At 42.4% G+C, this 14,642-nt stretch overlaps 1 protein-coding gene across 2 annotated transcripts in view; it reads left to right on the top strand.

Moving 5' to 3' along the window:
• The window catches only part of WFS1 (wolframin ER transmembrane glycoprotein), a 33,027-nt gene extending 28,944 nt beyond the window's left edge, over window positions 1-4,083 (top strand). For both annotated transcript variants that reach the window (XM_058024162.1, XM_058024164.1), the window contains exon 8: window positions 1,427-4,083. In XM_058024162.1, coding sequence (XP_057880145.1) covers window positions 1,427-3,235 — 1,809 coding nt within the window. In that variant the 3' untranslated portion in view covers window positions 3,236-4,083. The remainder of the gene's footprint in view (window positions 1-1,426) is intronic.
• The last annotated feature ends 10,559 nt before the right edge of the window (window positions 4,084-14,642 follow it).

The following is a 14,642-nucleotide window of genomic DNA, read 5'->3' as shown; positions in this document are numbered from 1 at the left end:
CTGTAAAGGGTCAATCTACCTTCTTTACATCTTCACTGAGGATTTAAATGTACCTGTCATCACTGCCCTATTTTTATTATAGATGTTGTTATACGCTTCATATCTTTCTAATTTAAACAGGAGCAAGCAGGTGGGAAAAATTATCCATAGCATGAAAAGGTTCTGTTATGATGGAATTCAAGAAAGATGAAACTTGCTGTTAGCTTCTACAGTGATACTTCTCTAGACAGTGAAAGGAGAAGGGGAAATAAAGGTGCATACCTTCAATACTGGCATACAAATTTTAGGCAAGGTAGAGGGTGTGTGGTTGCTGACCTGAGTTTTTACTGTAAGTTTGTTGCCCATTACCATATTGCAGGGGTGGGGAAAAAGGAGGGAATGAGTGAAAGGTGTCTCTTTCCAAGCATTTGCATGGCTAATAGTCTGAAAGGGATGCTTTTATGAAGAACAGAGATGCCTTCACAAATAAACAAACTTTTGGCCAAATCACTGGGGCATGTGCTGTCCCAGTTCATCACAGTGCCACAGGTATTTCCTGGAACATTCTTGGCTTTTCCCCTTGAACTAATTAATATAAAAATATACAGTCTGAGAAAACATAAAAACTGTCCTTTTATGGGGGAAGGAGGATTGACTGCAGTATCTCATGTCCCTATGCAATATTTGAATGTGTGTTTAAAAAAATCCAGGACTTTTTCATTCATCTTTTGTAAAAGTATGGTTGGTTATAGGGAGATTATTCAATCCAGCAGTTTCTCTATTGTCCAGTGACTGTGTTGAAAATGCCACATAAAATAGGCAGAATTTTAAGATCCTCTACAGATACTGTTGTGGAGTTAAAAGAATCTGTAAATGTGTAGTAATTGAATTTAACATACTGCTGCTGCTTCCAAAACAGGTTTTGACAACTGCATCCCTAGATGCTTGGCAAGGATTCTTTAAAGATAAAACCACAGCTGTAAAGACTTGCTGTATGTCTATATGAATCACGGGCACTACTTCCTGCAGTGTATCTGCATAGAACATATAGCATAATCCTTGCAGAATGTGGCAGTTACATGCTTTAAAGTCAAGTAATGACTTAAGATAGTGCAGAGCTGTAGCCATGTAGTTTATCTTCAGTGTGAAGTTAGCAGAGCAGAATATTTGACTAGGAAGCCATTTAATTATATGTGTCAAAGGTAATGAAATACATCTTGCCTGAAATCAAAATTGTCTCTGAGCTTCGTGTGACTGAGTTAATAAAAATCGAGCTAATAATCTCAGACGCAGTAATCTTTTTTTATTGGCAACATTGATCTGAAATATAAATCTTTTCATGTTAGCTGAGGTTAGACAACTGGCTGCTCCTGCTTCAGCTAGGAGTGTCTGTGATGTAAAGATACAAAACTGCTCATTAATAAAATGCTTCTTTCTCTTTTTCCAGGTTTTTAAATATCCACTTCATGCCATTATGGAAATTAAAGAATACCTTATAGATATTGCATCAAAGGCAGGAATGCATTGGCTATCTACCATTGTTCCAACACACCATATCAATGCTCTCATCTTTTTCTTCATCATCAGTAATCTGACAATTGATTTTTTTGCCTTCATTATTCCATTAGTCATATTCTATTTGTCCTTCATTTCTATGGTGATTTGCACACTGAAAGTTTTTCAGGACAGTAAGGCTTGGGAAAACTTCCGTGCTTTGACTGACTTACTGCTTCGTTTTGAACCAAACCTAGATGTTGAGCAAGCTGAGGTGAACTTTGGATGGAATCACTTAGAGCCGTACTTTTATTTTTTACTGTCAGTATTCTTTGTAATTTTTTCCTTCCCCATAGCAAGCAAAGACTGTATACCGTGCTCAGAGTTAGCTACTGTCTCAGTTTTCTTCACAGTGACAAGTTACATGAGTTTAAGCACGTGTGCAGAACCTTACACACGAAGGGCATTAATGACTGAGACAGCTGCAGGTTGCTTATCCCTACTGCAGGTATTACCTGGGAATTTTGGCTACTTGAAATTCTTAGGGAAAACCTTCTTTACAGTTCCTGTAGGCCATTTCTTTGTGATCAATGTAAGCATCCCCTGCCTTCTGTTTTTGTACTTGTTCTATCTTTTCTTTAGAATGGCCCAACTACGGAATTTTAAAGGCACCTACTGCTACCTGGTCCCATACCTGGTGTGCTTTATGTGGTGTGAGCTCTCTGTGGTCATTCTGCGGGAGTCCTCTGGCATTGGGCTCGTCCGTGCATCCATTGGTTACTTCCTGTTCCTCTTTGCCCTGCCAGTGCTGGGTGTAGGCATCGCACTGATGTGTCTTGTCCACTTCATTAAGTGGTTTTTGTCTTTGGAGCTCATGAAAATTGTAGTGACCCTGGTTTTGTGTGCTGTTCCTTTGCTGTTTCGATGGTGGACAAAGGTTAACTTCTCCGTAGTTGAAGTGGTGAAATCGCTCACTCGGAGCTCCATTGTGAAACTCATTCTGGTGTGGATTACAGCCGTGGTGCTGTTCTGTTGGTTCTATGTGTATCGGTCTGAAGGCATGAAAGTTTACAACTCCACCCTGACGTGGAATCAGTATGGTTTCCTCTGTGGACCCCGGGCCTGGAAGGAGACCAACATGGCACGTACTCAGATTTTGTGCAGTCACCTGGAAGGACACCGAGTGACGTGGACCGGGCGCTTCAAATATGTGCGCGTGACAGAAATCGACAATAGTGCAGAATCTGCAATAAATATGCTTCCATTTTTTATTGGTGATTGGATGAGATGCTTGTATGGTGAAACCTACCCTCTCTGTGATCCCAAAAATGTTACACTGGAGGAGGAAGAATTGTGTCGTCTGAAGTTTTTGACAAAGCATAAATGCCACATGAAAATGTTTGATCGGTACAAATTTGAAATAACTGTGGGCATGCCTTTCAGTAGCAAAAATGGAAGCAAGCCTATAGAGGAGGATGATATAACCAAAGATATTGTGCTGAAGGCAAGCAATGAGTTTAAAAAGGTGTTGCTGAACTTGAGGCAAGGGAGTATAATTGAATTCAGCACAATTCTGGAGGGTCGTCTTGGCAGTAAATGGCCTGTCTTTGAACTGAAAGCAATCACTTGCTTGAATTGCATGTCTAAACTCTTACCTGCAGGGAGGCACGTGAAAATAGAGCAGGACTGGAGGAGCACAGTGCATCAAGCCATTAAATTTGCTTTTGATTTTTTCTTCTTCCCATTCCTGTCAGCTGCATAATGTGCTCGCACATTGGTTCAGTGGTATTTTCAGCATCCACTGCATTTACACTACCAAAGGTTTGGCTCCTTATGAGAAAAAAAAAGCCCAACAAAAATCTACCTTGCTGTAGCAATGCTCAAACAGTGTGCTAATATAGAGCACTGGTTGAGTTTTGCCAGTGTACACACCATATCCTGACCTTAAACCCTGTATGACTGAAGGAATATATAGTACTTTAATATTGTAAATGAATACAGGGGATCACTGCTGACTAATTGCATGGAAACTGTTTTGTCCAAAATGGATATATTGCCTGTGGTACAACACTAGATGCATTCACTTGCTCAATGTTAAAAGCACTTTACTCTTTTAAGTATTCACAATGTGCCCGTTTGTATTTTCACAGGTATGGTTTAGAATAGGTAACTGACAATAGCTTTTGTTGCATTTATTACTTGTATTTATTTGGTGTTTTCTAGAAAAAGGTGATCTTAGAGTCAGTACCTGGTGGTAATATTTGCGTACAGCAATCACTGTTTCACTATTTGTCCAGAAGATAGTGACCACTGTTTTTTGAAAGGGCACAACATTTCACATCCCAGCAAGGTTTTATGAAGTTCCCAGGCTTCTACTTAGCATTAAATAGTGTGTATGAAATTTGCTATTTGTTCTGATTGGTTAAACTAAGGTAGAGTCCATGCTGGTGTGTGAAAGGCAAATACCAGGACTGGTATTGAGATATTGGTACCAGTAATGTACAAGCCACAGCAACTGAAATTATACCTAAAAGTCTCTAGTGGAAATGGAAATAGAATGTTTGTTTAATTACTTGTATTTTGCAAATAAACATGAAGTGCAAACTTGAATTAAATGGGTACAACATTTGTTCAATATGCTTTGACATTGTGACCAGTTGTTTGTGTTGTGCTGATAGCAGCTTGCACTGAAAAGTACCATATAGAATGTTTAAAATATTCTGATGTGAGATACTTGTAGTTGCACTTGACAGTTTTGAAGTCAACAGTAAAATCTGGTGTGGCAGGTGAAGTTCTTGTAGCTGTGCAGACTGCACATAGTGCTTCCCCCTGCTTTTGATGTGACTTTGGACCTTTTCTGGCCACTGTGTATCACAGTATCCCATCACAGATCCATCCTGCCATTTCCCTGACTCCTCCACTGAGCCTGCTTTAGATTCCTTTGTGCCTTTGTGTGCCAGTCATCACCAGGACCAGGGAGAAGGGTTAGCAGTGAAAACCTCATGGGGGCAGTGAGGCAATGGCTGCATGCCAGCTATGAGCACCCTCTTGAGCATTACCCAGGGCTGCAGCTGGGAGGGAGGAACCAAAGGCACCCCCAGATGTGCTGCCCAGTGCCTATGGCAGAAGCCCCCACCATCCAAAGCCCCACAGTCATGCTTCAGCCCATCAGAAATCTGTGAAGTAAAACCAAATCTTCAGGGTGCTTCTAGCTTTGAAAACTTGCCAAGTATCTCTCTTTCCACCTGGGGAAAAACAAAAGGGCATAAGATAGAAAGTACATGCAAGTTTTGGCAGCTTCCCTTACCCAGGCCCACTTTGGCTGGAAATAAGCCAAACTTCGGCCTTTCTCCTCTTTTTTTTTAGAACATCCATAGGCTCTTTTTAGATACCCAGACATTCTTCCTGGCTCTGAAATATAAGCACAAAAGATTTTAAGTTTTTTAACTTTTTCCCTTACTTACATACACAATTGTGAAACTTCTATTCACGTGTTTGTCAGGAAGAAAAAAAGGCAACAGTCTTGGGATTCAGAACTAATGTTAAAATTTCTCCTTTTAGCTTTTACCCTTTGTATGGATGTCAACTTAGTGACTTAGTGTGGTGCATTTTGAAGAAGTTGTTACATGTCTTGAAAATGTAAAAGTGACTCAAGTCAGATGTGGGAAGTTTTGCAAGAGGAGGGAGAGTACTTGATTTCTTTGTAATGAGTTGATTTTTAAGAGACAAAAGGCTTAATTTTTTAGTTGCCATCTCTATCATAATAACTCTGAAACTTGTATTGCAGCCTTTTTTGTGGAAGTTGTTAGAGGATATTGGCATATAACTGTTACTAAATTTGAAAACTTTGAATTATTTGTTAAAAAGCTCTGGTTCCTCAGAGGGGGAGAGCTCCTTCAAAAATACTCATATCAATATTGGTCAGATTCAGTATGGAATAATTCCCCTTTATGCACTTATATGAAGGAAAAAAGCACCCAAAGCCAAAGTCTGAAATAGCTAGGTCCTAGGAAAAATAATCCATGTGCTCTGTAGTGATGGATTGATGGGGATACTTGAATTTGTCAAGCGCCTCCTTTCAGCACAAGCGGGAAGTTTTGCACAATAGTACATTGAAGGTCATTTTCCATCTATTTCCAGTTTTTCAGTGCAGCCACAAGAGACAGAGGAAGCAAATTTTACTTCAGGACCTCTAAATAGTGCATTTTAATGCTATTTCTTAAGTGTTTCTCTGTGATGTTTTTAAATTTTTATGGAAAAAGAGGGCACATTAATGACTTTGATGGAGCTTGTCGATCTAGTGTTCAGTGCTCTGAAACCTTTACCAAATAAATCTTTCCTTTCTAAAGTGTATCTTAGCTGACACTCACAAAATTGCTGGAATTTAATAATCAAGGTGTTTTTGCAAAGGGTGCCTCTATTTGCTTTACACCTTGCAAGTAAACAGAGCACAAAATAACTTTGTTCCATTCCTGCTACAGCTCTGTGTTCCAAACCAGTCCATCTTCTAGGCTGGAGAGGCACAGAATCTGGCAGCTGCTCTTAATAATTCAATTATTATTTTCTTACTCAGTTTTCAATATGTGATGAATTATAAACAGTTCCAAAGGCAGGTGCTCTTTCTCTAGGCTAGTAATTCAGTCTTTTGAATTAGTATTAATTAATGAAAGAGGAGGAGGATATTACATGGCTATTGACAATTCTAAATTAGGTTCAGCTGTTCTGTAAGTTCAGCTTTAGCATTTAGAATATAAAGAATTTTTTAAAAATATTCATTTGAATTTCATCTTCAATGTAACATGAGAAAGTACTGCTTGTTCTCCAAACTGGTACATTCTTCCATAAGCACAGAAAAACAACACAACACATATAGAGATTCTGAATAACTTAAGAGCCCACTCTGTAATGACTAACAGCATCTTGCAGAAGCCAAGAATGCAGAGTTTTTCCTTGTTCTCCCAAAGACAAAAATGGCAGATCTGTAGGAATTAACATGTGGTTTTATTTCTTAGAACGAATGGAATTTTAAGTGCTATACAATAGGTGGTGTTAATGGTAAATTTGTTCCAATTTTTTTGTAACACAGGGTAATAAGAATGTTGCCCAGAGGTGCTGTGGCTGCCCCATCCTTGCAGGTGTTTAAGGCCAGGCTGGGTGAGGCTCTGAGCAATGTGGCCCAGTGGAAGGTGTCCCTGTCCATGGCAGGGGGGCTGGCAGTCCCTTCCATCCCAAACCATTCTGTGTTAGTGCTTTCCTATGTTCTTACACTGAGCTGCTCCGTTGCCTTCTGGCTTCTTTGTTTCCACTGGAAAAGGCAAAAGAAATTTCCAGATAGTGAATACCTTTTCAATACTTTTGAAACCCATTGCAGCCTCTCAGGCTAAGGCTCACATCCAGTAACCCCTGAAGGAGGTTGAAAGAAGCTGCACTCCCTCAGCTTCACAGCTGCAATTGCTTGAACAGCAGATGGATATGAAGGAAAACCAACAACTATGCCATTGAGTTAGAAATATACTAATCCATGCAGCAAAAATTAGGTGCAATTTGCTAACTTGTAAGGAGATAACATACCTGCTCCTGGCACCTACATACAAGCAAGTGTTGCATGCAAATAGAATGCCTGGAAACCAAACACCAAATCACAGCCCTGTTTATATGCATTAAGATGGTTCATTTATTTTCATATTATTACTCAAAAGCTTTAATTACCTTTTACTCTAGGAAAAAAAAAATCATTAGGATCCTGCAGTTCCTCTTGTAAATCATAGCTTGATGTAGAAAATATGAGAGTCACCTTCCCCTTAAGGGGAAGTGTTAAGCACTGAGAAAACTTGTGTTTTCGTCCCCTCTTAACTAAGCTTGAATTTCAAGTTTTGAAGCAGAACAGGACCATGGAAACACTGCTTATAGCTTTCCTTTAAAAAATACGTGAGTATGCTCTTTAAAAAGTCGGGAAGCCAGTCCTAGGGCATCCAGGAGGTCGTGTCCTCACGCAGGGGCATTGACCTCCAGAGAGAGCACATCTCTGCCTGGAGCCTCGCTCTACTGGTTGCTGTTCAGGGCTTTTTGCTAGAAAATGGCACGTTTGCTAGTTTGGCAGAGGGCAGGTGTCCCCTGGCTGCAGAGGGCAGCTGTCCCCTGGCTGCAGAGGGCAGCTGTCCCCAGCTGGCAGAGCGCAGGTGTCCCCAGCTGGCAGAGGGCAGGTGTCCCCAGCTGGCAGAGGGCAGGTGTCCCTTGGCTGCAGAGGGCAGCTGTCCCCAGCTGGCAGAGGGCAGGTGTCCCCAGCTGGCAGAGCGCAGGTGTCCCCCGCTGGCAGAGGGCAGGTGTCCCCTGGCTGCAGAGGGCAGCTGTCCCCAGCTGGCAGAGCTCACCTGGCTGCAGAGGGCAGCTGTCCCCCGCTGGCAGAGGGCAGCTGTCCCCCGCTGGCAGAGCTCAGCTGTCCCCCGCTGGCAGAGCTCGCCTGGCGCTTTGGCTCCCGGGCCATCAGGTGGCACTCCAGGCTCACACTGCGTTTTGCTCCCTCTGCCGCTGTCTCCAGAGGGCACCGCCAAGGAACAAAAGACTCAGGGTCTGGTTTTACTCCATTTCCAAGAGGAAATGCAGTTAGAAACAAAACCTCTTATGAAAAATAGATAACCATTTGTGAAGCCGATTCCCTGCCAGATGCAAGTGAAGTTAAACAAATGCCAAGCAAAGGCATCATTGTGGAGTGTGCCTGCAGTCCGAGACTGTGGAAAGGGAGGGAAAAGATCTGGTTCTCTGTGTGATAAAAAAACTACACAGTGATAAATGAACAGCATATGAAACTTACGAAAAGTGCAGCCTAGCTGATTTGCAGCTTAGCAGGTTCTGAGAATGTTCCTGTCTCTAAGATCTCATAAGCCTGTCAGCATCAATCTGCATTGTCTGCTTCTGTAGTAAAGTCAGTAGTGACAAAACAGTCCTGATGGTGCTGCTGGTGGAAACCCTGTTTTCTTCCTGCATCTTCACATCTCAGAAGTAAAATAATAATAATCATGGTTTATCAGAGCTTAAACCTTTTTAATAACTCTCTGTTATCTGCACAAGAAGAAACAGAGAAAATCTGTGGCAGAGTTTAATAAAAACCTAGAATTTCCCTTAAATCAACATTGCTTCTACCTAACTGCAACTCTTGCCTGAGATACCCGTGGACATTAGTTAACACAAGGATTTGGGAATGTAGAAAACTTGTGTCAAGATCACATACCAGGTAAAGGCCAGTAAGAGAAACTCTGCAATGCTGATTTTTCATCTTTTACAGATCAAATAGATGAAAATAGATGACAGCAGGTTTCTAGAGATGTTTTGTTCTATATTTGTAGATGGCGGGATTTTGTGCAATAATAGCAAGTTTGGCAACAGAAAGGGCCCTGCAAATGTTGCTGTTAACCACGGGAGATGGCAGTGCCTGACAGCAGGAGCAGTGTCATGCTAAATTAGAAAGGGCTTGAACCAAGCCCACAGAGCCCATAATATCCCAGGAATCAGTGTTTGTCGATCTCAGCATGGCCTGTCTTTATCTGAACTAATTTAGTCACTTTAAAGAGCAAGCCATTTCAACAAAGCATCTCCTCTGCAGCTCCTCTCCTGCTCCTCCCTCCCTGTTCATCGCGGGTGACAGCAGAGATGTTTCCACGACAACAAGCCATGCTGTTGCCTCAGGTGACAGACTATAACTTCAATAAACAATCACTGAAAACAGCTTCAAACAATTAATTAGGTAATGGAAATGTTATTTTAATAGGGCTTAGATGCTTTGGAAGTAGTCTACAGACGAAGTTCTGATCAAGAATTTGTCTAGAATCAAAGCCAAAGATGCCATGCGAAGGTCAGGAGGGGTATCACTGTCTGAATACTCTAAGAACTATATTTTTAAAAAATCCTTCAAGATCAAAACATATTCAATCCAGAAGATGCAATGCAAAACAATTCAGAGTGGGTTTTTTTCTTTGCTTTTGGTTTTGTTTCTAAATTTTGTCCAAAGCATACTGGCAGAGATTTACCAACTTGCTCACTGATGGCAGTCCATGGCTGACACACTCCCCATATGTGTGCCCTTGCACCAGTGTGACAGACAGATGATGAGCCCAGCAATTGGTTTTGCAATAAATGGATTTTTCAGTTTTCTCTTTACAGAAGATGCTTTCCTACTGTTATAAATGGATGATTCATAAATCTCTCCTAATACTGCTTCTAGTAACAGTTCAATTGATCTTCAATCATTGTTTAAAAAGTGAATCTCCATGGAGTGCTTCAGTCCTACAGCCTGAAGTTTCTCTAGCCCAGAGCAGCTCTTCTGTCTAAGCTTAGGGGTACACAGTCTTTAAGTGCAGGTGGATACATTGAGTATATGCCTGTGCCTTATATCACAGTCCTCAGTAGCATGGACACTCTTTGGGGCTGGTTGTTGCCCAGGCAGAATTTCTCTTTTTGCTTTTTTTTATGATATTAAGTTTCTCCAGAATGGTGCATCTATGAAGCAAGAGCAAGGAAGACAAGGGGTGCCACCTTTCCTATCCCTCCTAAGGTGACTTTATGATGCTCATATCCCCATTTTTCTGTTTAGCCCAGAAATAAATTTTACACCTAGATTATAAGAGTGAAGGTTATAAGAAGTTATAAGAGTGAAGGAGGGGAAGAAGCAGTTTGTGGGCTGTGCAAAGACCTGCCTATGCAGTGCTGGATGTGCTCCTACTGCCCTCAGAGGCTGCTTATGGATTGTGCTTATGGATTGAGTCCTGCCTTTCTGCACAAAACATTTTCAGTCTGTGGATGAGAGACTCTGCACCACCCTGCTGTGTGTTCCTCTCAGGCAGCTCCTTTTGGAGGGATTAACAACAGTCCTTGGAGCTCCCTTTGCAGGGCAATGGGTTCACCCCTGTGTGCTGGGATCCAGCCATTGAGAACAATGTAAAATGGAACAGAATGTGCACTAAATACTGGCAAGAAAGTTTTTGAGGCAGAAAATGGTGAATTTTTTAAACTAGCTTTTGCAGATGCCCTGTTGTTTTTGTTATGTTTGTCAGGTCAAGGATGAAATCCAGGTTTGCTGCAGGCATGGTAAGGAAGCCTTGAAACAGCTCTTACAGGGGTGTCCACATAAAGTAGAGAGGCCTGACTCCAGTTGCACAAACCCTTGGAAGAAAAGAACAGAGGGAAATGTGTATCTGAGGGCTGATAACTAAGGTACTACCCAGGAAGGGAAAAGACTGGGATTCTAAGCTGTACAAATCAGGGTATAGCTCCTGCATCACAGCACCTCTTGTGAAGTGATCACAACCCTATGCCTGTTTCACTCTGAGTTTTCATTGTGGGACTCCTTTATTTCCCCTTGGAAGATTTTGAAGATCTTGCTTTGGTCCTATGGGCATAAGAGCAATATACAAAACCTCAGGGTTTCTCTGCAAAAAGATGCCTTTCCTCCACTTCTCTTCCTGCAGGAGAGCAAAGGATGTGGGTGTGGGCCATGACAGCACCCTCCTATTTGTGCAGGGAAGGGAGAAGGATCACCCAGGCGCCTTTGGCAGGTGCATGTGCATAGGGCAGTTTTGTCCCTCATGGGGAGCCACTGCACAGGCTTTGTGTCTCGTGCACAGCAGCTGCCTCTTTGTGGTGGATTTTATAATTGAAGGTTTAAACAGTTAAACTGCTTTCTTAATGCATTTGTGGTTGCTAAGATACAACCTCTTCAATTCTGTAGATCTTCCACTTGAAATAGAGCTCACTGGCAAATGGGGCTTTCCCCTCTGACAGCCCCGGAGAGGGGGAGCTGACAGGGCACTTCCCCTTGGGCCAGTGAGGAGCTGCTCCTGCAGCTGCCTGAGCAGGCTGGGCTTGGTCCACTGGTGAGAATAACTGGTGGGTTTTACTGACTTCTGGCCACTGTATGGGGCTGAAGGAGAAGGCAGAAGGGGGGATGTGGGGAGCCACAGGATGTGGTAGAAGGAAAAGCACAGAGAGAACAGGCAGCACAACAGGCTAGGAGAGTGTGCGGGGTAAGACTGGGGACTGACTCTGTAGAAGAAACAAGGGAAATCTTTCTTTCCCCTTCTTTAGATAGCCTCAGGCTTCAATTGTCCTTCACAAGCAGGAATCATCTTCTCTGCTCTTTGATAATGAAGAGTGGATCTCAGGAGAATCTGGTTTTGGGACGGGTTTGACAAGACCTTGGGGATAAATTGTGCAGCGAGAGATTTCTTGCAGTTCTAGAAAGAGATTAGGAGATACAGATTTAAAAGCAGCACTTGACTCCTCAAAATTCATTAGCAATATTATAATAGCAGCTCAAAATAGCAAAATATTTTAAAAGGAAGCCTTAAAAAATATGTGGAGGAAGGTGGTATAAAATAGTGCAGCTTATCTCTCATTTCATGCTAAAGTAAGTCTTTACCTGAGAGGGTTGCAGAGAATATTTTGAACATGTTGACAGAGCTCAATTGATGCAGCAACATCTCTCTGGATTTGCAGATCAATAGCTGTGAGAAACAGAGAGTGCAGCTGTTCATCCTGGAAAGGTGTTAGCAGAGATGTCAGAGGATGATAATTGAACCAGCAATGTTTTCCTCCCCACCTCTTCCACAAGGCAGTCCAAGACGTGCATAAATTTTCTGTGAGCATTACCTTCTGTATTGCAAATAGATCACAATGGTGGGATCTTTCCTGTCTGTGGGAAACCTCTGCTTCTTTCTGCACCTTCACACTAAAGTGAGGACCAGCATCGTCCAGAGCACCATGCAGAGCTGCTGGAGGTGTTCAAGCCTCACCAAAGGGAAATGAAACCAAGAACCTGCCAGAGCTGGGGCGTCAGCAGAAGTTTTTGATAGTGGGGCATCACTCTGGTGTCTTGCTTGGGCAGCATTTAGATTACAGGTATAGAATGAAGGAATATCAACCTATTTTCTCCCAATCTGCCACCCAAATACCAATTTCAGTTACTTATTTTTTTAAAATAATGTACAGTGATTTCTCCCCTGCCCCAAAATTGTTTCTCCTCTTTGGCAAATGATGATGAAGCCAAAGAAGGTGGTGATGAGGTTTCTGGAGTTCTCTGAGCTAAGTACTCTTCTCCTTGAAAGACAGACACAGTGCCATATTCACATACCTATTGCCAGCTGAAGAATTTGGTCCTGTATTTAAAGCTGATCTGCTTGGATCAGGCCATTGCATGGGACATGCATGTTAGCAGTATGATTAGTACTAGTTTTACAGCAAGGACTGGCTGTCCAGGAAACCACCCTGCATACTTTGATTGAGTCACTGCTGTAGAGTTTATTTGTTTCAGCAGCCATGTTACAAAAACAATTTGCAGCATTGTCATGATACTTGAAATAACTGCTTAATGGAATTGTTGGTTTAAGGACCTTGTCCTGCTCATTGACTGCCTCAATGGGCAAATGGAAAGACAACTAATTAGCTGTACCCTGCCTGGCTGATCCATACTCATGGCAGCTTTCAGAGCTAAGGGAACTGAGGGGATTACACAGTCAAGTTCTCCACATAAATTGCTTTGTGTCATGGGCCAGATTTAGGATCTACAACTGCCTGAAGAGTTGTGTTCACTTTCACATGAGTAAAAGTTTGATTCTCATCCACCTTAGAGAGAAGAAAAATAAAATTTCACTGCTAATAAATGCTTTTCCATGGCACACTCTGAGAGCAAACTTTTTCAGAGCTGGCCTGTACAGAATTTCCAGAAATCATTTAATGGTTTCACAAAGCCTAAGAAACATAAACCATCCCTATAAAATTAGACCCATTCCAGTAATCCTGGTTCTGCCACATGAGCAAGGCAAGTGCCTTTATGCTCTAATTTTAGACTCAATACAATTTGCTGACAAGACTGCAAATGGAAAATAATTCCTATTGGGAGCGGGAGCAAATTGATAATAATGTTACTGAAAATTGGATATAAAGGCAAACAATCCTTCTCCTTGCCCTCTCATCAGGGACAACCAAAGGCTCCAACTGACTTAAAGCAGGACAACTTCCTGGCTGCAAACAGCAGGAGCAGGTGGCTCATGCCAGTATCTCCCCCAAGCCACAAAGGGTTAAATTGCCTTATGTAGCTGCTAAGTATGCGTGTGAAAATCTCAAAAGCATGCGAGTGAGCCATCTGGCTCCTGCTCCTACTGGGTATTTGGGGAGGAACAGGGAAACTGGAAAGGTAAATAGTGTATTGCTTGATGTGTTGATTTTCAGCTGAGATTCCTCTCTTCAGTGCGTAGTCTTATTTGTCCATCTAAATGAGTGGGATTGACTGTGTCTTCCCAAAAAGGGGTAAAAAAGATTAGCATGTAAGCTCTGGGAGAGCTGTGCAAAGCCAGGCTCCGCCTCATGTAACAGCTGAGGCAAATTTGTTCTGGTCTGCATCCAGAAAAAGGCCTCAGCCTCTCAGTGTCTAACTTGTGTGTAGGGATGGAGGGAGGCTTCTCACCTCGGGTACAAGCAAGATCAGCTGCCTTGGACTGAGATTCCAGATCTGGGGCAAGAGTCAGGATCACCACGGAGAGTCAGGCATCAGCTTGGACTGGAAAGAGAATGGTTTCCTACCTTAAGTGTGTGTGCCAAGCCAGCATTTTTTGGTTTTTATTATTATATTTTATTTTCCCCTGTGGTAGAGATCTAGCGGTGGGAGAAAGCAGGATGCTGCTCTGCTGGTAGCACTCTGGTTTGTCACCTGGGCCAGTCTCACTTGGGAGACTGACCTGGCCACATCCCTGATGCACTGCTGTGGTTGGAAGGTCTCAAACCTGGCCGGTGATGACACTGTTGGAAAATATACCAAGTTTGATTTTTTATTTTATTTTATAACTTTAGCCAGTTTTCACAGAATCACAAACTAGATTGGAAAAGACCTTTGATATCATTGAGTGCAACCTGTGTTCATCTTTGCCCCAAGGGAAGGGAATTGGAGTTTCTTTCCAGGGCATTGTTCCACCAGGTGAAGGCCTAATGAGGTTGACATCTCAACAGACTGTGAGTAGCTCAAATAGTACCCAAAAAGATAATGACCACCAGCAGAACATCAACAGATGTCTACCTCAGACATATGCCCCCTGGCAAGGTCCAGAAAAGACTGATGAGGAAATCAAGGAGTGAGGACATAATTAATCAGAGGTGAAGAAATCCAAAGCCAGTAGGAAGCCAAA

The sequence above is a fragment of the Melospiza georgiana genome, chromosome 5 (genome assembly GCF_028018845.1).
Source record: "Melospiza georgiana isolate bMelGeo1 chromosome 5, bMelGeo1.pri, whole genome shotgun sequence".
NCBI classification, from domain to species: domain Eukaryota; kingdom Metazoa; phylum Chordata; class Aves; order Passeriformes; family Passerellidae; genus Melospiza; species Melospiza georgiana.
This window is presented reverse-complemented; position numbering and strand designations above follow the sequence as displayed.